The sequence below is a fragment of the Aspergillus aculeatinus genome, assembly GCF_003184765.1.
Source record: "Aspergillus aculeatinus CBS 121060 unplaced genomic scaffold BO66scaffold_33, whole genome shotgun sequence".
Lineage (NCBI taxonomy): Eukaryota > Fungi > Ascomycota > Eurotiomycetes > Eurotiales > Aspergillaceae > Aspergillus > Aspergillus aculeatinus.
In genome coordinates, this window is record NW_020291502.1 from 408,517 (window position 1) to 429,675 (window position 21,159).

Sequence of the window (21,159 nt, forward strand, 5' to 3'; positions counted from 1 at the left end):
GAACACCTCAATAATTATAAAATGATCTCTGTACTCAGATCCAAGAGCTGCATCATCCTAGAATTGTTAGACTTGGGAGCAGTCAATCTCGAGGCTCATGGAAGTTGATCTGCACCGGCATCTCTCCCCTCGCTTACTCCTGCACTTACGCACATGACCAAATATGCATGGGATCATAGAATCAATAGCAGGGTAAGGAAACAAAAAAGACGATATCGAGATATCTATAGCTTCTAGAATATAAGACAGTTCTCTGCATGCATACAGTACATACACCCAGTACCCATTCCTAAAACCCCGTACCATTTTCATAGCATCATATCGATAATCATAATATCCGGAATTACGCCCCCAAGAAGAGACGGCAAAAACGTGGGCTTCCATCGATGATTAGATCGAGACGGGCCACTCTGCTTAGGGCCGTATACGGGATCTATATCCTATCTTTTTAGATCCCCGAGCTACTGCTCGACTTCTTGAAGATATACCCCACTCGATTCTCCTCATCACGCAACATTGCAACGAGGACATCGTCGTCAATGACGGATTCCATCGCCACGACGTCCAGGGATTTCGCCTCGTCGTCGTCGGCCGGGGCGGTGAGGTGGTAGGGGTCGATGTGGCGGTACTGCGCGAGGGACTGCTTCATCCTCTGTTTCTGGGAGGTAGGTTTTCTTTCAAGAGGAGGTTGAGGAGGTGGGGACGTGTTGGAGGGGGCCGGACAGCGGAAAGACCGGCGAGAGGAAGTCCTGCGCGTGTTTGAGGTACTACTTATCTGCTCCGGTTTCTCCACGTCGAGCTGCGAGGCCTTGATGAGGGTAGGAATGTCGGGGAATTCCTCTGCATCTGCATCTTCTTCTGCTTCCTCGTCAGACGGGGGGACGGTATCCCCCTCCTCCACTTCTACTCCCACCTTATCATCATTCGCCGCCTCAGGAGATGCTTGTTCTTGTTGCTGTTGACCAGTACCTCCGCATTCACATCCTAACAACATATGCGTCTGACATCGACTCTCCTCATCTAGTCGGAATAAATCCCGGAGCTCGTCACGCGAAAACTGTGCCATTGATGACGATGAGGCAGCACCGGCACTATCCGATGCCGTCGTCGTCATCACGCTGTCCGCCAGACCCAACTTCGTCACCTGCCGTTGCCAGATCTTTTCCTCGAGACTCCCCTTCAACAAGATACGGTAGATCCGACATGGCCGCTTCTGTCCGTCGCGGTGGATACGCGCCATTGCTTGGATGTCGGTGGCCGGGTTCCAGTCGACGTCGAAGAGCACCAGGCGGCTGGCGCCGATGAGGTTCAGCCCCGTGCCACCGGCTTTGGCGGACAGGAGAAACGCGAAGCAGAGGTCCGAGGGAAGACGGTTGAAGTCCTCGACGAGGGAGTGACGTTTCTGGGCTGGGGTAGAGCCGTCGAGGCGGAGGAAGGGTAGTGAGAGGGACGATAGGAGGGTGGCGAGGAGGTTGAGGGTTGAGGTATAGTTCGAGACGAGGACGATCTTTTCTGCGCGGGACGAGGTGCGGAGATGGTGGAGGAGCTGATCGAGAACGCGGATCTTGGCGCTCGATGACGGGGAAAAGTGTCGGAGGAGATTGGGAGGGAGGGAGGAGAGCAGCGCGGCGATGGTCGAATTAGGGGAGCTCTCCTTGTCTTCGTTAGCCCTAGGCGAGAGGAGTGACGGGCTGTTGCAGAGCTTCTTGAGGATGGTGATGAGCTGCAGCGCGCTCTCGGAATTGCCGATCACGCTCTGGAAGATGGGCGATGCCAGCACGTTCTGGTAGATGCTGGCTTGCGTGCGCGTTGGGTTGCAAAAGAGGACGTACTCGGACTTAGGCGGAAGGTATTTGGCCAGAATTTCGGCCGTGCGGCGCAGCATGAACTTGGAGGTGAGCTCGCGAAGCTCCTCATTGCGGGCTTCGCCCTTCTCGATGTCCTCCTCAGTGGCCTCGGGTTGTCTGCTCTTGACAATGGGGATTTCAAACTCCTTGATGAAAGCTTTGAAAGTGCCCAAGACGCCCGGGTTGACGAGGTCCACGGCGGCGAAGAATTCCTTGAGATCGTTTTGGATCGGGGTGCCAGATAGGATGACTCGCTTTGTGGCATTCAAGGACTGAATGGCCTGTCCGCTCTTATTCTGGAGGGTCTTCAGGCGATGTCCTTCATCCGCAATGATGATATCGACGCCACTGCCTCTGGCCAGTCCCTCCTGCACCGTCCTCAATTTCTCGTAACCCACTATCATGACACTGTACGCCTTACCCTTGGTGAAATCTGTCAGCCGCTTGCGCTTATCGTCAAAAACGAAGACCCCGATGCGTTCATTGCCGAGCCACTTGCGAAACTCCTTGCGCCAGTTACTGATCAGCGTCACCGGACAGACAATGAGGGCCTTCTTCACGACTGGGGAATCCCCATAGACGGGGTTCTGCTTCAGCAGCGTCCACAAGAGGGTGATGGTCTGCAGCGTTTTGCCTAGGCCCATGTCGTCCGCCAGAATCGCGCCTTCGCCATTGAACGAACGCATCCCCATGACACACTCGTAAAGGAACTGGACTCCCTCGCGTTGATGCGGCCGGAGATGTTTCGCCAAGATCGGATCGACGACCACATCAACGACTCTTTTGCCGTTGGGCACAGAATCCGGGCGTTTCATGACCAACGCCCCCGTCTGCGTCGGGTCATGCCGGGGAACTGGCATCTCTGTCGAAACGGAAATCTGTGGTATCATCGTAGAATCCAGCAGTGGTCTCTTATAGGCTCCAGAAATGCCACCCTTCCTAGACGCCGGGTTCGCAATCCGGATGGGACTCGGTTTGGAAGACTCATCCTCCTTGCCCATCTCCCGCTTGGTGTTGGTGCCTGCGCTCCGAACCGACACAGAAGCCTTCCCAGCCGCTGCTGTAGCCGGAGTTTTCGTAACAGCAGCATCAGTCTTCAAAACCGATTCCTTCTCCTCAGCACCTGACAGACCCCTTCCAGTCAGATACTCTCCCCTAGAGACCTCACAATCAATCTCGACCTCCTTCCCCGCAACCGATAACATCACGCCTGCCTCCAACGACCGGGTCTGCGATACCACTCCGCGCCCCATATCCTTCCCGGAGGCATGATCAAACATATATGCATACCCATCCCGGACCTTGATGATCCCATCGCCATCCCAGGTTTTGTTTTTCTTGGTCGTTGGTTTGCGCCTGTTCACACACACACACAAAACAAAAAGAGAGAGTTAGTCCTGTTTAATCACTCCCGCGTCTGAAGGAGATAACAATCCATAAGCAGGACAGAGACATGAAGACAATGTAAACAAGAGAATGGGAACTCACCACAAAACAGTAAAATACCTCTCTCGGACCTGCCCCGTTGTCGCCTTTCTGTCTTCACTACCCGTCCCGGCACCGGCCCGCGCGCCTTCTTCCCCCTCCCTTTTCGCCTTTGATGTATCAGGCTTCGACACCCGAGACGGCGGGGACGAAGTTATAGACGATGTAGACCGCTCCCGCGCCAAGCACAACAATGCTCCTCGCTTCTTCGGTTGTGATCCTGTCGAGACACCTGGGAGAAGTGTCCGATTCTCGATCCCCGTTACCGTATGATCTAGATGGAGGCGCGGTCTTTTCGTCGGTGGCTCCCCCGTGGGGTCTGTGGTTTCCGAGGCGTCGGCTGTGGGAGCAGGAGCTGTAGCGGGAGCATCGGGAGCGGTATTGGTGGTCGTCGCGGGAGAAGATGGAACGGGCTTGCGGATTAAAGGTGATTTGAAAGGTTTAAAGACCATAGCGCCCTTGAACCCGAGGAGCAGAGAGGGGGATTGCTGTGGGGTGTTTTGTTGAGAGGTGTTTTGCCGCTGTTACTGATGCAGGCGTGGATTGGGACGCGCCGGGACAAAACGCGCGATCACGTGATAGAAAGAGATTCGGGGTTGCCCTTCTGGGCTGAGGATTAACTATAACGACTCAGGCGCGGTAACTAACTTACCCCCTACTAAGCTATAGGTAGCGCTGGAGACCCTACTTGAGCGTTGATACTGTTGAGAGTCGGTTTTCACTAATACCTGGTTTTGACTGGAAGACGAATATGGGCTTCTGCGTGTGTATTTCCGAAATTCGCTCACAGTACTGGACATACAGCACATACCTGAATTTCAATTTCTAGCTTCACCAGCTTCCATTTCTTTATCCCGATACCACCGGGCAATCTCCCCCGTCTGACAGAACTCCACCTCCTCCCCCCACCCCTGCAGCCAGCGCAGCAACCGCTCCAACATCCCAATGATATGCGCCATCCCGCTTGTGTCCGGATGCATCAGCACCGGGAAGATGGGCTCCTCCTCGTTCTCTCGGATCCACAGGAAACGGTCCTTCCACAGGTTCTCGATCACTCGCACGTCCGTGTAGCCGTGCGAGTTGGGCGCGTGCGGCAGGAACTGCATCGGAGTCATGTCCTCCATGTACCAGTTGCAGGGGACACATACGAGCGGCCGACGGTCCGTGGTGGTCTGCGGGATCGGGTGCATCCAGGTCGATGCGGGGCGGGAGAAGTTGATGGGCTCGAGGGGAGGACGACGTGGGGCGAAGAACGGATGGCAGTCGTGGTCGGTTAGGGAGGCATCTGTTTGTGTTCGACAACTATGTCAGCATTCAGAGATATACGCAGAGGGAAAAATCCTATCGGTGACGACAGACCGTATTCGAAACCAAATTCCTCGAGAAGATCCATCGTCGACTCTCGCAGCTGGTACAGGGGAGCCCGATACCCGACGGGCTTCTTGCCGGTGAGCTTGGTGGCGATCTCGATGCATTTGACAAGGACGTCTCGCTCTTGTTCGACGGTGAGCTGGTAGGCGCCCTCGTGGGCGTAGCCATGCAGACCAATCTCGCAGCCCGACTCGACCACCTGGCGGACCTCTTCCGGGAAACTCTCCGCGGAGTGGCCGGGGATGAACCACGTGCAGCGATCCGCAAGATTGAGCTTCTTGAGCATGCGTACAAGTCGAGGTACACCGACTCGGGCTGCGAAGAACCCGGCCGAGTAATCGGCTAGAATGTTATCTGGATGTTGCCCTGTAGTGTGCGAAGAGGAAAGATTAGCATGCAATACAACCTAGGAGGTGTTGGAGTAAGAAGCCACGAACCCGTTCCTAGCCATCCAGAGACCGCATCCAAATCGATGGATACGGCAATTCGAATCTTGTTCCGCTTCGGCTTGGTCAAGGCCGGTGGGATGGACGAGGCGATCGACAGCTCCTTACTGTCAGCCGTCGTCTTCTTCGGCTCATCGGTTTCCTTCCAAACCAGACGCCCCTCCATGCCATTGTCGACACTCAAGCACTGTCCCGAGATATGCCCAGCTGCACGATGAGAGGCCAGAAAAGCCATGGTACGAGCCACATCCTCAGGTTTCGCAATCCTCCTCAATGGCACACTATCGCATAAGTCAGTGACCTCATTGAGCTCCTCGTAAACGGAGTGGTTAGGCTCACGTTGCCCGAGCCTCAGCCCACACCTCTTTCGGATCATCCAGCCGACCTTCAATCATGGGCATGTCCACCCACCCTGGAGCAACGGCATTGATTCTCGCCTGGCTATTAAGCCGAACAATTTCATTCTTCACGCCGTGTACCAGTGCATATTGCAGGCCCGCCTTGCCCGAGGCATACTCGGCGTGTCCCTCTTGACCAAACCTGCCCGTCTCACTGCCAGTCACGACAATGGCAAGGTTGTCCAATTCCTTGCCCAGCGTCTGCTGCGACAGCTGTGCGGATCGAAGGAAATGCTTGATTGTGAGAAAGGTCCCGCGCACATTGACGCGGTATGCTCTCTCCCAGGCTTCCAAGGGAAGCTCCCAGATAGGGCAATCCTTGCCCTCATCTGTGAGGCCTGCGTTGGCGATCAGGATGTTGATCGGCCCGAAGCGCTTGCTGGCCTGCGACACGCTCGAGCAAATGGACTCTTCGTCCGTAACATCGCATCGGAGAATATGAAGTCGTGAGTAGACGTCGGGTGGTGCTCGGGCAAGCTCTAGAGGCTTAAGATCTAGTGCAGTGACTTTACATCCTTGGTCTATATGTCTAGTAAGCACAATTCCATAGCAGGACAACTACCATGCGGTACATATCTGCAGACAGCTTATGTATGCATGGCAATCAGGCTATAAATGCACAAGCCTAAGCTTATGTCACGAGCCACCGGGGATAAAAGTTGAATCTAAGTCCAGTAAACAAAACGTTTCTCTTACTTACTCAGAAATTCCTGCACGGCTCGTCGACCAATGCCACCTGCCGCTCCAGTAATCAGGACATGGAGCCCGTCCAGTCCTAAAAAAGAGAAAGGCATAGGGAACTATGGTTATGTTGATGCTCTGACCGGACCTGGTAGCGGATAGGACTGACCCCCTATGATAGTACCGATTGAGGGCAAGCCGTTGCGACGACGAGCCTAGCGTTCCAAGTTGATGATAGGTACAGACGGTCGGCCAATCAAGAGGTACCTGTGTCCTCAATGTGCAGCGATTATCTGAACGATCAGATATGCACAAGCGCTTACAGTCCGAACTGCGGTCCTGCAGGGCATAGGGCTGCAGGGGTGGGCTTTCTTTGCCAATGCAAAAGGAGGACGTGAGACGCAACCGATATACTGGATCTCGTACCGCGAAATAGTAAGCAAATCAGTATACCAATTCAATAATCCTTCAGGGCATAGATTAACAAACTTCACCTTTCACCTTCCCATGCTGTCCGTCGTAATGGGATCCAGATATGCGCGTCACGTGCTTCCTCCCCTCTCCCTCCTTTCGATCGGGATTACGATAACCGAACACTAATGAGTTCCAAATCATCTGAAAGGCTACAATCAGGCATCGATACCCATGCGCCTCTCCCTGAGAATCACCGAAGTATTGACCCCGTGCAGGCGCCGGCCTTCTTAGTGCAATTTCTTCAACAGCCCAAGGATACTAGGCGCGGAGGATGACAACAAATACGGCATTATTGAGCCGAGCATCCAAACGAGGCATCTCGTTTTCTTTTCTTTTCTTTTTTTTTTCTTTCTTTACGTTTCCTGTTTTCCCATGCCCAATAGATCCTGCCTTAGCCTCGCGAAGGATCTAGTCCGTCAGAATCCTCCTCGTAAACTTGCGTGGTCGTTGAACAGGAGATTATCCACGCAGCGTAAATTAGTCCAGAGACCCGGCTAGATTAAGCGATGCTGCTAGACCGAGCGCTTGTTCAGAAGGGAAGGATGAATTCGCTGCCATCCTGTATGTCGAAACCAAAGCTATATCAGCCTATGAGGGACCAGAGACAGCAAAGGGTAAGTTCGGGCAGATTCTTGGGAAGCACCGTATACTGTATGTACTGTACAAAGCTATCATCGAAGGTATTCTGCAGTGCCGATACCCGTGGAGTCCTTCCATCGTATCCTAAGCTACTCGGTATATACGGGACCAGATTCACTCAAACGCGAGAGGTCAATTGCGCGAATTCGTGTGCCCACTGACTTCGAACGAGAGCAAAGTTTGGTACGATCAAAGTCTGTGCAGGAGGATAGCCACATATTGACAGCTGATCCGCGATAATAAGCCTCGTGCGATAACCCCAAGAAGTTAGTGCCAAGAGCGAAGGTTGGAGGCATTGACTTGACCATCCGTACCTCCGAAAGTATGAATCGATCGAGAGTCGGAGAATCCCCCGTCCATCATAGGCCCGAAGATACGCCTTTGAATGGGAAAGGGTCTTTTGTTTTGTGCGAAGCCGCTGAGAACTCTACAGTCGAACGAGGGAGACATACTGGGTATGATAGGAGGTGGCAAACTCCCCTCCTAGATTATGCATATCCACTTCCAGATGAGCTGGCTTACTGGGGTTCTCAAGTTCAGGTATCGTGAGTGGATGTGGATTCCTGGGGGAGGGGTTGTCCTGGTTGGCCGTCCAGGTTGTACTCGAGTATTGCTGTAAGCGGAAGTGTCGCGTGCACTCTGAGTCTACCATTCACAACCAACTTACACGTAGTGGTCCGTGGTTCAATTGAAAGTGATGGTCGACATCGGCCGAAAATCGAAAAGGATCTTTGCCCAAAGCGGTTGTTGCCGAGTGGAGAGGGAGAGAGGGAGAGTGAGTGAGTGAGAGAGTGAGTGAGTGTGTGTATGTGTGTAGTGTGTGGTCCATGGAACTGAAGGTTGTGGCGGATATGAGAGTGAGGTCTTGTTTCTTGCTGCTAATTACAGTTGATGGCCATCTGGAAAACTGGATAAGGTTGGAAAGAAAGGCAATGCAATAATGAATGGGTGGGATGAACCAAAGTCAAAATGCTGACTGGCTCTTGCCCCTGGTGCCTGGGGCTGGCCTGGAACTCCTCACTAATTTTTCTTGTTTCTTTCCTTTTCGTCTTTGTTTTCTTTTTCTTTTTCTTTTTTTTTTTTTCTTTTTTTTCACCCTTCACCCCCCTCCTTTTGCGAGGGGAAAACTCTGCCCCGATTTTATTATTGAGCAGCACACGCACATCTGCCTTCTTCTTGGCAGGCGAAGAATATTAATCTAAATGAATAAACACCAGTAAGTTACTACGGAGTACTGTATCTATGTCTATATCGCCCACTGCACCCCGTGGATGTTGCCCCATCGGGTGACGAGTACCGAGAAAGGTATTTTCCCGGGCCCGGGGTTTCCCGTAACCTGTTCAGCTGTCCACGGTACGGAGTACAGTACGGAGTACTTCAAGACTCCATCGACAAAACCACTTGCTACTTTTGTGACTTTGTCACTTGTGCGTGTACCCCGTAAGCTACTACACTAACGTTATTTAGCACAAGACGGGGCCTGTCTTGGCCCGTGGCGGCCCCGGGCCGCACTGTCTGTATTGCCAACAACCCTTTATTTAACCCGTCTCATCCCACTCTGTCATGTGACTCATGTCCCATCAGAAAAGTGGAAGAAATGATTACATGATTCTACCCAGCATGTGTTGCCCATCCATATTCAACTGGAATAGCTGAACTAAATATTAGCCTTCGTATCTACATGAGTACCCATGGTCCTAGTGCTATTTCTATCCATTAGGATGCGTTCGTATTTTGTCTATCCGTGGTATACCTGGTCGCCCAAACCAATGCTCGTCATTATCACTCGGCTGCGGGACGAAACCCCCACTCACCCATCATGCTGATCAACGATGGGTTGCCGAGCGATTTCTACCTATATATACAAAAATCAGTTGCGTCGCGGGCAGATCATGCCATATGTGTAATCAGTATTAAGCACAGAAGGGAAAGAAGTCAAGGAAGGTGTGGAGAGAGTGGAACGAAGGTGGGGGGGTTATGAGATACTGGGAAGAAATTGTAGATCATCAACGACAGAAGAAGGAAGTCAAGTGAGTGTAGATAGAAGATTGAGCCACTTAAGGCTCTGGATGTTGGGTTGCCCCCGCGCCCCGAGAATCCCAATACTCGGGCGGTCGTGTTTCCCGCTCCACGGTGACTGTGACGTCCTGTCGAATGCGGAGGGCTCGTTCTGAACCGTCGTCACTGGGCTCGCGATCATCAACCTGCTCCGTGCTGACATCCGACACAGCCTTGCTGGGAGCCACAACAGTGCTCTGGTTATAGGTGCGCATGCTGAAGTCTCCGGACCGCAGCTGACTGTGAGGCCCGTAGTGTTGGTACGCAGACCCTTTCGGCGCGTATGGACCTGTTCGATAGCGGTCCGTCCCTCGGTGGGACCCTCCAGTCCAGCTCTTGAGGGCAGGGAACACATCACGGAGGAGAGACCACACCAACGGTAGGTTGGTGACCAGAATAGCGACGGTTGCTTCACGAAAATACCAGTTCATGTAAACGTAAGAAATGAGCGATGGTACCAAACAATAGAGTTTGTTCAGGAGGGCCGCGACGATGACAAAGATACCCATGCCAAATAAGAGCATGAGGATCAGCTTTTGTTTCAAAGGGACGCGCACTTGGACCAAGAGGGGGATCCCAATGAGAAGCATGAACACATCGGCGGAGATGGAGATAACGCCTTGTACAATCTCATAGTACTGATATGTCGAACATTGCTCTATCGCAGAGTCAGCAAGAGGCGTACAAGCTATCTTTGCAGAAGATGACTTGCCATAAGGAGTCGGCACAGCCCAGTAATTGTGGATAGGCCGACAGATGAGGAACAGGGACAGTTCGGTTGCCACGAATCCAAGGGCAACGTATATCGAGAGGTAATTGACCCATTTTCTCTGGCGCAGTCCCTCCCTATTTCAGTCCCAAGAGTCAGCATCCAGCATAGTCACAAGTCATTGATGATCGTACGTGATGCGAGCATAAATCACCAGCATGCAGGCCTTCATCGCCCAGATGGCAAGGAGGAAGCAGTGCTCCGACACAAAAACCCATTTACTTCCACGGATGCGATCAGCTTTGATGGTGGGGGTTAATGATTTGATGTCATCTTCGCTCATCAGATTGGAACCCCCGCCTGAGGCGACCTGATTGAGAGCAACACAAAGAAGCGTGTACCAGAGGACAGCGAACATCATCAGATAATCGTCCGTCTGGAGATTGGTGACCCCCAACCGACGTATTCGTGCAATGCTACACTCCACCAAGAGGCCATGGTCAGCACCGCACTTGAAGACGAAGACAAGATATATCTTCCAAGATGCAACAAGTAAAAGGCTACTACTCACAATCTCAGTACCGCACCCAGCACCCCGACACCATAGAGCGTCCATGTCTCCCGCGCAAAATTGCGTGCGAAAGCGGGGCTTAGACTGGACATCGTGCTGGAGTGCAACCTGGAGAGCCACGAGGTGACCGGTCAATCGAGATCCTTTCCTGCAAGGGACCAACACCGGACAAGGCTCAGGGTAATATAAGTGAGTTGCACTCACATCTTTGCTAAGATAAGGTTGGGTACCGGCACGCCGGCCAGGGGAGAAAGACGTCCACACTTGGTCAAGCAATCAAAACGGCGAACCAGGATGTATGATCCCGGCTAGCTTGAAGACTGCGTGCGTAAAGAGATCATGGACTGAGAAGATAATAATCAAGAGGAAGAAGTGGGCGAACGACAGGCATGATCTTCAGGCTAAGCCGGTTCAATCAGCCGGGGGTCGGTGATTGAATGACCAGCGAAATGTATGCAAGGATGAGCCAAGGGTGCATTTCAGGTACAGACACCGCACCGCGGTTGGCTGCTTACTTTACCAGCTTCATCGTCATCGGAGCCACGAAGAATCCGTGATCCAGAGTAGACTTGTGAGTAAATTGCTACGCCTACCTGGATCATGTATGGGGAGACCGGGAGAGGGGCCACTTTGAGCGGAAAAGATCAGCCCTCACTCCACCCACTGCACCGTCGTCCCACCAGGAATGCACCTTTGCAGATGCACACGTATGTGTACAAATTGTACTCAGTCAATGGATGGACCGCACTTTCTTTGACTTTGGGGAGGTGGGTCCCTTAATGCCGGCTAGTTGCAACTTAATTTGTATTCCAATCCCCACTTGGTCGGAAGCCATTTGAATCAATTCATGCGGCACCAGCTGGACTCGGTCGAAGTCGAACTCTCTTCGCTGGAGCCAGATTCTCCCATTTTGGGTCTTATATGCGAAAGATCTGGCATAAAGTTAGTCCTAGACCAGAGCACTTAAGCACCAGCCAGCGAAAAACTTAGCATTATCGCACGTTACCGTCGGGAAGAATCGTCTCCAGCTGGCAGGGGGATTTGCACCTGGGTGGCGCAATGCCCCAGTTCAAGTCGATCCTTCACTCAAGCGAAGTATCCCTAATATGGCCACTCAGCCAGTGGAGACATTTCTCCTCGAGCCCTTGAATATCTAAGGTGAAGGCCAGTTGATTAATTCCAAACCCAGCAGCGTCTGGCGCAATATAGGGGGGGAAGGGAATTGTCTCCCGAGACAATATACGGAAATGGGGCGTGGCTTCAACCGTTCATTACTATGAACGACACTAAGGTGCACCCCTGCTGCATGCATGTGCGTAAGTACCGGTATGCCCTTAGTTAAGCGACATCACTGTTGAAGGTGGAGCTCCTCGCTCTGCTTCCCAAGGGTGCATGTAACATTGTAGAACTAGTCAATACTTTTGTTACCAAAAACTTAATCAAGCTGGAGCCAGTTCAATCCGTTCATCCGATTCAAAGACTCCCCTACCTGATCGGACTACGATGCCTCGAATCGAGAGTAGGCAAATGGGGAAGGGTTCATTGTTGCGATCGTAGGGTAGTCGGAACGTACTCTGCAGATCCGCAAGTGACTTCAGTGCTTGCACCTCGTGTGTGCTGAATCAGTCAGAGATGGCAAAAATGAGGACAAGTTTCTCTCGCCTACTGAGGTGAACTAGCAGGGATGTATGACGGTCCGGAAATAGTCTACACCTGCACGTTTAGCTTCGAGAATCCGCCGCTAAGCTCGTGCCATCTCGATCTTGACCCCTCGTTGGTGGGCTGGAGAACGAATGCCCATTGAACTTGTTTCACCAATCCACGGCCTGGAAGCATAATGGTCCGTGTTCTGGAACAGGAGGTTTGTTCGGTCTCGGTGCTCATTTGCTAGGACACACGGAGGACTATGGCGGCCACACGCTCGAGCCGTGTCTGCGTTGAAGTGCTCGTTTGCGTCTCTTGTTTGTATCTTTCTAGGAGTCTTGCAAAATGTCAAGAGTGACAGAATATAACGGCTTCTTAAGTAAGGCATGCGACACCAGTGGTGCCATTGGAGCAAATTTGTCGGCCCAAGGGTGAGATTTTGCCGCTAGAACCCGGCCTTGCAGGGATTAGAAATGGGGCAGGTATTTGGAAAAGAAACACTAGTCGAATCCATCGTTCGAAGACTCAAGAGTCCCGAAGTGAGTGGAGCAGGCAGTAAGTGATGGCACTACTGTAAATACTTTGTATCAGCATACCAATTCTCTCTCCTTTCAGAAGGCTGAGTCAATTGCTCAATTGAACACTGTTGCTCGGGAGCTAGGTATTGGAGGGGTGCAGGTAGACTCAACAGGACCTTGAATCCAGGAATCCGGCACTAGGTGATACACAGGCATAAGTCCGTGCCTATATCTCAGGTAAATGGATGGAGAGAGGAAAATCGGCTCTGACTTATCAGTGAATAATGGGGATTGATAATAGAAGGCTGAAGGAAGGTCGGAAACACGGAGGAAGGATAATCAAGTACTCCGTCTCCGTACTAGGTAATCAATCGGCCTCGGCTCTGGGAAAACCCCGGCTTCTTGGCATCCGATGGCGGTGGCTGCCCATTTGATAAGGCATCAGTAGCCAATGTGTAGCTGTATGCTAGTGCATTTCATTCATGATTGCGGTTTGATGTAGGAGATTCATGCTTGCCTACCAAAGTGCTGAGGCTTTTAAAAGATGATAAGCCGAAGGAAGTATACATACATCGGTGGGTGCTTCGCTGCCTCTAGGCTCGACTTCTCTTTCTTTCTCTCTCTCTCTCTCTCTCTCTCTCTCTCTCTCTCAACACGTCCCACACATGACCCAATTTATCTCTACCTCCAACAATGTCTTATCAGCACAAGATCAATGTCGGTCAAGCTGTCTGTACCCGAGTCGTCCATTCTGTTCTGCGAGGTACTACGTAGGTAGGTTCATCCAGCACGTTGAAGGTCGTTAGCTTCCCCAGCTTCCCCGGATTGAGGAATGAGGAATGGGTTCTGATGAGTCAATAGAACCCATATGTGGAGCAAAATAAGCATGTAAAGATTTTGAAAACCATGCAGACCAAACCCCCGTCCGTCTAGTTCCCGATGATGGCCAGGGAGGACACATACCTAAAACCAACCTCTCAAGATGAAGGCAGAAGGGGGAAGTGGGCAAAGACTCCCAGAGAGTGCATCTGCTGAAGCTCCCCCTTTGGGCCTAGTCGTTCTTCACGCCTTTCCTGCTTCTCCGCCAATCGGAGCCTTACATCAGCCAGAATGTCCCGTGATTGGGCGATAACGGCCCTTCCCACGCTGTGTTGGCCCCACCAGCTCTGATCATTTGGAGTATACGGAGGGAGTAGTGACCTGAGGTACTAGGTACCGTCCTCTAGGTACAACTCTCATTCATTCATTCATTCCTCCCTCTCTCGCCTCTTTAAACTCTTGGTCTCGCCCACGGTGCTCCCTGGCTCTTCTCCTTGTGTCATTGTGCCCTCTCACCGCTACATCACGAGGGAAAAGAAGCAATGATCATTTCCAACCTGTGATTGTTCGGCCAGCCCTGACCACGACCATCCATCCCATCATTTGTCAACCACACAGAGGCCACACAGATTAGTGAAATATTACAAGAGCCTTCATAGTACTTCCCCCAGCAGCCGCCGCCCTATCAAAGATCCTGACCAACCTTTGCTCCCATTCGTCGTTGTTCTACCTTCCTCGAGCCATATTATTGTCCCCGCCGATTCCGACCCCGAGATGACGACAGAGAAGGTAGCAGAGAAGTCAGACCCCATCGATGGAGGGGAGGATGCATCATCTGTGGAGGTAGTCAATGCTTCGGGTCACCGTCAGGAAGTCGACCGCAATTTCAGTCTGTTGAGTATCTGTGCCGTTGCCGTCACGACCGGAAACACATGGATTGCCCAGGGTGGCAGTGTGGTATGCTACGATTAGTCTTCGGTCAGAGCTAGAAGATTGGACTGACGGTATCCAGACAACGGCCTTGAGCAATGGAGGCCCGTCAGGTGTGATATATGAATTGTACGGCCCTTGTCTTCCATCCGGCACGGATAAAGAGTACTAACATGATCCTAGTATCGCCGTGTCTGTATGCTACTGGCTAGTTGCAGCCTCGATTGCAGAGCTGGCATCTGGAATGCCATCTGCCAGTGGAGGTAGGTAGATCTGGACTCTTCTGGGATATCCTTCGCTCTAACGTCTACCCCAGTTTACCACTGGGCTACCATCACTGCGGGCAGATACGGACGGGTGTGCGGGTTCTTTGCCGGATTCTGGAACTCGCTGGCATGGATCCTGGGCGCAGCCTCGATGTCAGCTATCCTCGGACAGCAAACAGTGTCGATGTACGCCCTCATGCATCCTGGCTTTGTGCCTCAGTCCTGGCATATCTTCGTGAGCTTCATCATCTGCACCTGGATGTGCTGTTGTATTGTCCTCTTCATGAACCGGTGGCTTCCTCACATCGGCAATCTCGGCCTGTTCTTCATCCTTGCCGGTGTATTCATCACCATCGTTGTCTGTGCCGTGATGCCTCACATCAATGGCACCGGCTACGCAGCCAGCAAGGAGGTTTGGAGCTCCTGGCAAAACGACACAGGCTACTCCAGCCAAGGCTTTGTCTTCGTAGCTGGCATGCTCAACGGCGCGTACAGTGTTGGCACACCGGACTGCTCATCTCACCTCGCCGAGGAGATCCCCCAGTAAGCCGTGCCTAGTTCTTCCCTCCATGCAACAGTCCCAACCCTAACCTCACCTTCCAGACCAAGCCGCAACATCCCGAAAGCCGTCCTCGCACAAATGACCGTCGGCTTTCTCACCGGCATCGTCTACATGATCGCGCTCTTCTACAGCATCACCGACCTCTCCGCCGTACTCAACAGCGTCTACGGCTTCCCCCTGGCCGAGATCTACTACCAAGCAACCGGCACCCGCGGTGGGGCGCTTGGCCTCCTGATCGTCGCCTTCTTACCGACGGTCATCACCTGCGCAGGGTGCTACATCACGGCCGGACGCACCCTCTGGACCATCTCCCGCGACCAAGCGACGCCCTTCCACAGTTGGCTCGGCCACATTAACACGCGCATGCACAATCCCTTCAACGCGACCCTCGTCTGCGGCGGTATGGTCACCATTCTGGCGTGCATCTACGTCGGCTCCACGACCGCCTTCAACGCCTTCGTCGGCTGCTTCGTCCAGCTCTCCAGCCTCTCTTACTTCGCCGCCATCTTCCCGCACCTGCTCACCCGCCGCGCCTCCTTCGCCCCCGGCCACTTCTGGATGCCCGGCCTGCTCGGGTACATCGTCAACGCCCTGAGCTGCGTCTACATCATCGCCTTCGTCGTCATCTTCTGCTTTCCGTACGCTTTGCCCACCGACGCGCAGACTATGAACTACGCCAGCCTGATGACCGGCGGGCTGACCCTGTTTGTGACCGCGTGGTGGCTCGTCAAGCAGAAAGATTACACCGGGCCCAAGGAGGTGCCCGTCTCTGACAAGGTGGTAGTCGAAGGGGTGGTGGACTCGTAGTCTCCTTGGCTCCTTCGTCCCCTTTATGATTCTCGATTGGTATATAGCTTGCTTCATGGTACCAGTCTTCATGTACATAGGGTTCTTTTTCAGTGCTTTTTTTCTTCTTTGCGTGTGCTTGCTCGTCTGGGAATCGATTAATCGGAGTTCATGGATTATGTATGTCTGGGCTTCTTGAATGTATATGGGCACATACACGGATGTATGGATAGGATAAGCCACTATCGAAATATCTAAACTTGAGCAGGTAGTGTCTATTGAGATATCTATGATGTAAAGCAGAAATTAGCGCATAGTATGACTGATTGTACGGTCTAGTGCTACAGTACTCAATGAGAGGGATATTATCTATAAAAAGGGGAAGATAAAGATAAGACAGAAAAATCCTTTTAATCTCCTGAATTGAGTTCACAACTAGCTAATCAAGCGTATTAAACCCGGATTTGTACAATCATGATAGTCAAGGTATGTACTCGAACATGCTTATTTAAGACAAGCCGGCCTGTACAAGACATTAAAGACACTGTCCCAAGCAACGGAAAAGAAAAGAAAAAGAAAAAAAATCATGTCTCATAATATCATGAAAAGAGAAAGCCAGAAGTATATCAATGAGAAACAAAACACTTCGTCACTTTTTCATCGCTGCGCCTTTCATCAACTGCAAGCTTCTTACTCATACAGATCCATGTCGCCACTGCCATCTTCCATCTCAGCTAATGCATCCTCATCACTATCAACCATGTCTTGATCTCCGTCATTGTCGGTCCCATGGTTGGGGAGGACGTCGATGCGACCTTCGCGCATAACCACGCGAGCTACTTCACCGTCGCGAATGCTGCCGCGGAGGATGAGAACAGCAAGGCGGTTGAGGACCTCGCGCTCAATGATACGGCCCAGGGGACGAGCACCATAAGCAGGCGAGTAGCCGGAATCGCCGAGATAGTCCTTGACTTCTTCAGTGCATTCAATAATCACGTTGCGCATGTTGTCAGTAAGGCGCTTCTGGACCTCGCTGAGACGGAGGTCAACGATCTTGCGGATCTCGCGTCTGGTGAGACGGTTGAAGATGACGATGCTTGAGATACGGTTGAGGAATTCGGGCAAGAAGTAGTCGCGGAGGGCACCCATGACCAGCTCGCGCGTGGCGGGTTCGATGCGGCCGTCCTTGGCGGCGGGGCGAGCGAGGAACTCGGCTCCAAGGTTGGAGGTCATCACCACAATGCAGTTCTTCGCGTCGACAATTCTGCCCTGTCCGTCGGTGATACGGCCGTCATCCATGAGCTGCAGGAGGACAGTCAGAACCTCCTTGGCAGCCTTCTCGACTTCATCAAACAATAGAATGGAGAAAGGCCGGCGACGGAGGCTTTCGGTAAGCTGACCGCCAGCGTCGTGGCCGACATAGCCGGGGGGCGCTCCAATCATGCGGCTCAGGGAGTGCCGTTCTTGGTATTCGGACATGTCGAACCGGATCATGGCCTTGGGATCATCGAATAGGAATTCCGCCAAGGCCTTAGTGAGAAGCGTCTTACCCGTTCCCGAAGGACCACAGAAGAGGAAGCTGGGCGGCGAGTTAGGGTTGCTCAGACCCGATCGTTGCAGGCGGATAGCGTTGGAGACCGATTGCACGGCCTCCTTCTGACCGACGACCACCTTGCCAAGATGCTTCTCCATGTTCAACAACTTGTCCTTTTCGGTGGTCTTGAGACGAGTGACGGGGATACCGGTCCAGCGGGCCACAATTTCGTTGATTTGGTCGGGGCCGACGGCATCTGCCAGCAGAGCCTCGCCCGCATCGCCCTGGCGAGAGCGTCGCTCCTCGTCGGCCTTAGCGCGGTCGATTTCCAGTCGTTCGATGAGTTGCTTGGTCTCGGGAATGGCATAGTACTCCAAATCAGCGGCGGTCTGGGTGTCACCGGAGCGCTCGGCCTCGTCACGCTTGACCTTAAGGGAGTCAAGCTTCATCTTAGCTTCTTGGATAGCCTTGCTGCGCTGCTTCTCGCTTTCGTACTTTTCCCGCAAGGGACGGAGCTCTTCTGCGACATTAGCAGCCTCCTGCTTGGCCACTTCCAGGCGAGCCTTAGAGGCATCGTCTTTCTCGCGCTCGAGAGCGTGGATTTCAATCTGTAGCTGACGGAGTCTTCTTTCAAGGTTATCGAGGGCTTCGGGCTCGGATTCACGGGTGACCCGAACAGCAGCAGCAGCCTCATCGATCAGATCGACAGCCGAATCGGGAAGACGACGAGCCGTGAGATAACGAGCGGCAAGTTCGGCTGCAGAAACAATGGCGCCATCAAGAATGTTGACACCGTGGTGTACTTCGTACTTCTCCTTCAAGCCACGCAAAATCGAGATGGTTTCGGAAACCGTGGGCTCCTTGACCAGGACCTGCTGGAACCGACGTTCGAAGGCCTGGTCCTTCTCAATGTACTTGCGGTATTCGCCCAATGTGGTAGCACCGATACAGTGCAGCTGACCACGAGCCAGCATGGGCTTAAGCAAGTTGGCAGCGTCCATGCCACCTTCACCACTGGAGCCTGCGCCCATGAGGAGATGAATCTCGTCGACGAACAAGACGATGGTGTCCTTGGATTCTTCGATTTCCTTCAAAACGCCCTTCATGCGCTCCTCGAACTCACCACGGTACTTGCTGCCGGCAACGAGAGAACCGACATCAAGGGAGAGCAGGCGGCACTGGGCCAAGTTGGCAGGAACATCGGCATTGACGATCCGACGCGCCAGGCCCTCCACGATGGTGGTCTTACCAACACCAGGCTCACCGATGAGCACCGGGTTGTTTTTCGTGCGCCGACTGAGGATACGGATGACACGTCTGATTTCTTCCTCTCGGCCAATAACGGGATCGATCTTTCCTTCTCGAGCCAGCGAGGTCATATCGATGGTGAATTTCTTCAGGTTCTCATTTTCGCTCTCTGCATCTGCGGTCTTGGAGTCGACTCGCTTCGTGCCACGGATCTGTTGTACGGCACTGTCGATCAACTTGATATTAGGGATGTTGGCGTCTGCTAGAGCGCGCTGGACTTGTGAGTCTTGAGCGCAGGCGGTAATGAGGTGGTCAATGGCGACATAGCTATCCTTCTGGGTCTTGGACAAGTCGCTAGCAGAACGGAGGACTTTTGCCAGTGCGGGCGAGACGCTGACGGACTCTGGAGGTGGATCTTGGCTGGGCAGGCGCACGAGAAGCTTCATAAGGGAGCGTTCGAGAAGTTGGGGATCGCCATGGGCGCGTTCGATGACTTGACGGAAGAGAGGGGCGGAGGCAGTGTCGTGGGATGGATGGGCGGTAGCTTGTTGGTCTTTGGACTCATCTGGAGAGGGGTTCAGGAGGGAGACTGCAAGATGAATGGGAAGAATCTGTGAGTGTGAATATTGTTCAGCCAGACTGCTGGAGTCCAGCAGGGCCTTGTTGGCTTTGTCTGTAAACTGAGCACCGTTCATGGTGTGAAAGTGGGGTTGTGATGTGCGGGAAAGGAGGTATCAGGTAGTAGTGATAGTAGGCGAGAGTATACAGAAGTAGAAGGTGTGAGGTATAACGAGGAGGAATGTCTCGTTAGGATGAAATTAGCGATAGGCAGGTATTAGTGGTAGTATTCTCTGAATTTGGATGTGTAAGATGAACAGGATGGAGAGTCGGCACGGAAGGTGAAGATATAGAAGCTGGTCAGGCATCGCCGGCTTCCCGCCATGACGACACGGGCCCGCTTCCACCGCCTTCCAGAAACACCGCGGCTTTGCTCGCTCTTGCTGGATGTCACGTGCAGGCTCTGGAAGGTCCTGGATTCCCAGCCTGGCCCATAAGGCCATCAGGCCATCCGGGACATCAGGACATCAGGTGATCTGGACCCTGATTTAGTGATGGCAATGACAAAGACCAACGGAGTCATCTTCCCTCACCGGATACTTCTCCTTGTCTCTATTTCTGTTCTCTTAGGTTCGAAATCTGATAGGACCTATTCTCGACTTGTCTCTTGCTTTCCTCCACTGCACTCACTCAAGTTTCAACCCCACCAGCATCATGAGCCGTCTGTCGCACGAGACAGTAGTACTAGTAACGCCCCCCACGTTGGAGAGCCATCATCGTGATTGGCATGTCTTGTTGGTCTGGCCGGGATTAAACTACATAGTACATTAGAGTTACTAAGTCAAGCCGGACACATCATTGACTACCAGCTTCAAAGAATGCTATGCGTACTTCCGAGGTTAGTCCGAAAGTACAGGATATGGACGATGAAAAGAGAAAAAAAAAATATTTTCGGAGTCTATGCGAGCGAAGACAGCTAGCCAGGCGGCCCATCAGCAGCAACAGCAACAGAGTCTGCATTATTCCCAAGGTTGCGCAAGATTATTCACCTCTTTCATTCTTGTGTGGAGTTTCACGACAAAAATTCCCCTACTCCGTACTCTACAAGATATTGGGATTGATTCTGAGCAATTGTGAAAGAGCGAAAAGAAAAAAAAAAAAAAAAAAAAGTACCCACAGGCACAGACACTTCTCGCGGGGCATTGAGACCCTCCCCTAATTGTCCAACTTTTCCTTGTCTCGACTCTCTTCTCTTTGGCTCTTTCTTGAGACTGCAAATCCCCCCGCTTCTGCTATGGAGAAGACAGCCATGGAAAGGACCGTTTCCAGGCCTTAGCCCGTGACGTCAAAGAGTGGGCATCTCCGCCTCTCCTCCTCCCTGTGCCCACTGGACCGCCACAGGCATTGGCCGCTGAGGACGATGCCCAACAGGGAATGACCAACCGTGCGCCAGGAACGGGGAACCTCCGCGATCGGGCGGGCTGGGCATGATCCATGACCACGGGCACCGCGCCTTCGTGGCTCAACCCAGTCTTCAAGCGAGCGCCGCCAGGCGAATCGAATCCAGGGCAGATAAGCCGTAAAGTTTCAATACAGATTTGGGGGAGGGGGGGAG

The 21,159-nt window shown here is 52.7% G+C and overlaps 5 protein-coding genes across 5 annotated transcripts; 1 reads left to right on the forward strand and 4 right to left on the reverse strand.

Moving 5' to 3' along the window:
• Positions 1-248: 248 nt before the first annotated feature.
• Positions 249-3,823, reverse strand: BO66DRAFT_472637 (DEAD/DEAH box helicase). The gene is made up of 2 exons (XM_025652965.1): positions 3,336-3,823; positions 249-3,203 (listed from the first exon to the last, which is right to left on the reverse strand). Exons 1-2 carry the CDS (start codon positions 3,782-3,784, stop codon positions 449-451), a joined length of 3,204 nt encoding a protein of 1,067 aa, XP_025502537.1. The 5' UTR covers positions 3,785-3,823; the 3' UTR covers positions 249-448.
• A 211-nt stretch (positions 3,824-4,034) lies between these two features.
• On the reverse strand, positions 4,035-6,695 carry BO66DRAFT_393048 (SDR family oxidoreductase/polysaccharide deacetylase family protein). The gene is made up of 5 exons (XM_025647666.1): positions 6,248-6,695; positions 5,489-6,068; positions 5,141-5,430; positions 4,692-5,069; positions 4,035-4,617 (listed from the first exon to the last, which is right to left on the reverse strand). The coding sequence occupies exons 1-5, from the start codon at positions 6,339-6,341 to the stop codon at positions 4,151-4,153; spliced, it is 1,809 nt and encodes a 602-aa protein (XP_025502538.1). The 5' UTR covers positions 6,342-6,695; the 3' UTR covers positions 4,035-4,150.
• Positions 6,696-9,063: 2,368 nt separating this feature from the next.
• On the reverse strand, positions 9,064-10,973 carry BO66DRAFT_393051 (uncharacterized protein). Its single transcript, XM_025647667.1, has 4 exons — positions 10,680-10,973; positions 10,303-10,584; positions 10,112-10,245; positions 9,064-10,057 (listed from the first exon to the last, which is right to left on the reverse strand). The coding sequence occupies exons 1-4, from the start codon at positions 10,769-10,771 to the stop codon at positions 9,399-9,401; spliced, it is 1,167 nt and encodes a 388-aa protein (XP_025502539.1). The 5' UTR covers positions 10,772-10,973; the 3' UTR covers positions 9,064-9,398.
• A 3,461-nt stretch (positions 10,974-14,434) lies between these two features.
• On the forward strand, positions 14,435-16,445 carry BO66DRAFT_352841 (putative choline transport protein; the record flags this gene model as incomplete). Its single annotated transcript, XM_025644788.1, has 5 exons — positions 14,435-14,617; positions 14,673-14,719; positions 14,774-14,853; positions 14,907-15,399; positions 15,460-16,445. 5 exons carry the CDS (start codon positions 14,435-14,437, stop codon positions 16,223-16,225), a joined length of 1,569 nt encoding a protein of 522 aa, XP_025502540.1. The 3' UTR covers positions 16,226-16,445.
• A 118-nt stretch (positions 16,446-16,563) lies between these two features.
• On the reverse strand, positions 16,564-19,876 carry BO66DRAFT_125681 (ATP-dependent Clp protease ATP-binding subunit). The gene has a single exon (XM_025641942.1). It carries the CDS (start codon positions 19,679-19,681, stop codon positions 16,895-16,897), a length of 2,787 nt encoding a protein of 928 aa, XP_025502541.1. The 5' UTR covers positions 19,682-19,876; the 3' UTR covers positions 16,564-16,894.
• Positions 19,877-21,159: the final 1,283 nt, after the last annotated feature.

Excerpts from the sequence above, each read along its gene's own strand:
- BO66DRAFT_125681 (XM_025641942.1), bottom strand. The coding sequence starts at position 19,681 with ATGAACGGTGCTCAGTTTACAGACAAAGCCAACAAGGCCCTGCTGGAC.
- BO66DRAFT_472637 (XM_025652965.1), bottom strand. The coding sequence starts at position 3,784 with ATGGTCTTTAAACCTTTCAAATCACCTTTAATCCGCAAGCCCGTTCCA. Across the intron at positions 3,204-3,335 it reads AGGTATTTTACTGTTTTGTG|GCGCAAACCAACGACCAAGA; the intron begins GTGAGTTCCCAT and ends GTGTGTGAACAG.
- BO66DRAFT_393048 (XM_025647666.1), bottom strand. The coding sequence starts at position 6,341 with ATGCCTTTCTCTTTTTTAGGACTGGACGGGCTCCATGTCCTGATTACT. Across the intron at positions 6,069-6,247 it reads AGCCGTGCAGGAATTTCTGA|ACCAAGGATGTAAAGTCACT; the intron begins GTAAGTAAGAGA and ends CTAGACATATAG. Across the intron at positions 5,431-5,488 it reads TGGGCTGAGGCTCGGGCAAC|TGTGCCATTGAGGAGGATTG; the intron begins GTGAGCCTAACC and ends CTTATGCGATAG.
- BO66DRAFT_393051 (XM_025647667.1), bottom strand. The coding sequence starts at position 10,771 with ATGTCCAGTCTAAGCCCCGCTTTCGCACGCAATTTTGCGCGGGAGACA. Across the intron at positions 10,585-10,679 it reads CTGGGTGCGGTACTGAGATT|CATTGCACGAATACGTCGGT; the intron begins GTGAGTAGTAGC and ends GGTGGAGTGTAG. Across the intron at positions 10,246-10,302 it reads GTGATTTATGCTCGCATCAC|GGAGGGACTGCGCCAGAGAA; the intron begins GTACGATCATCA and ends GGACTGAAATAG.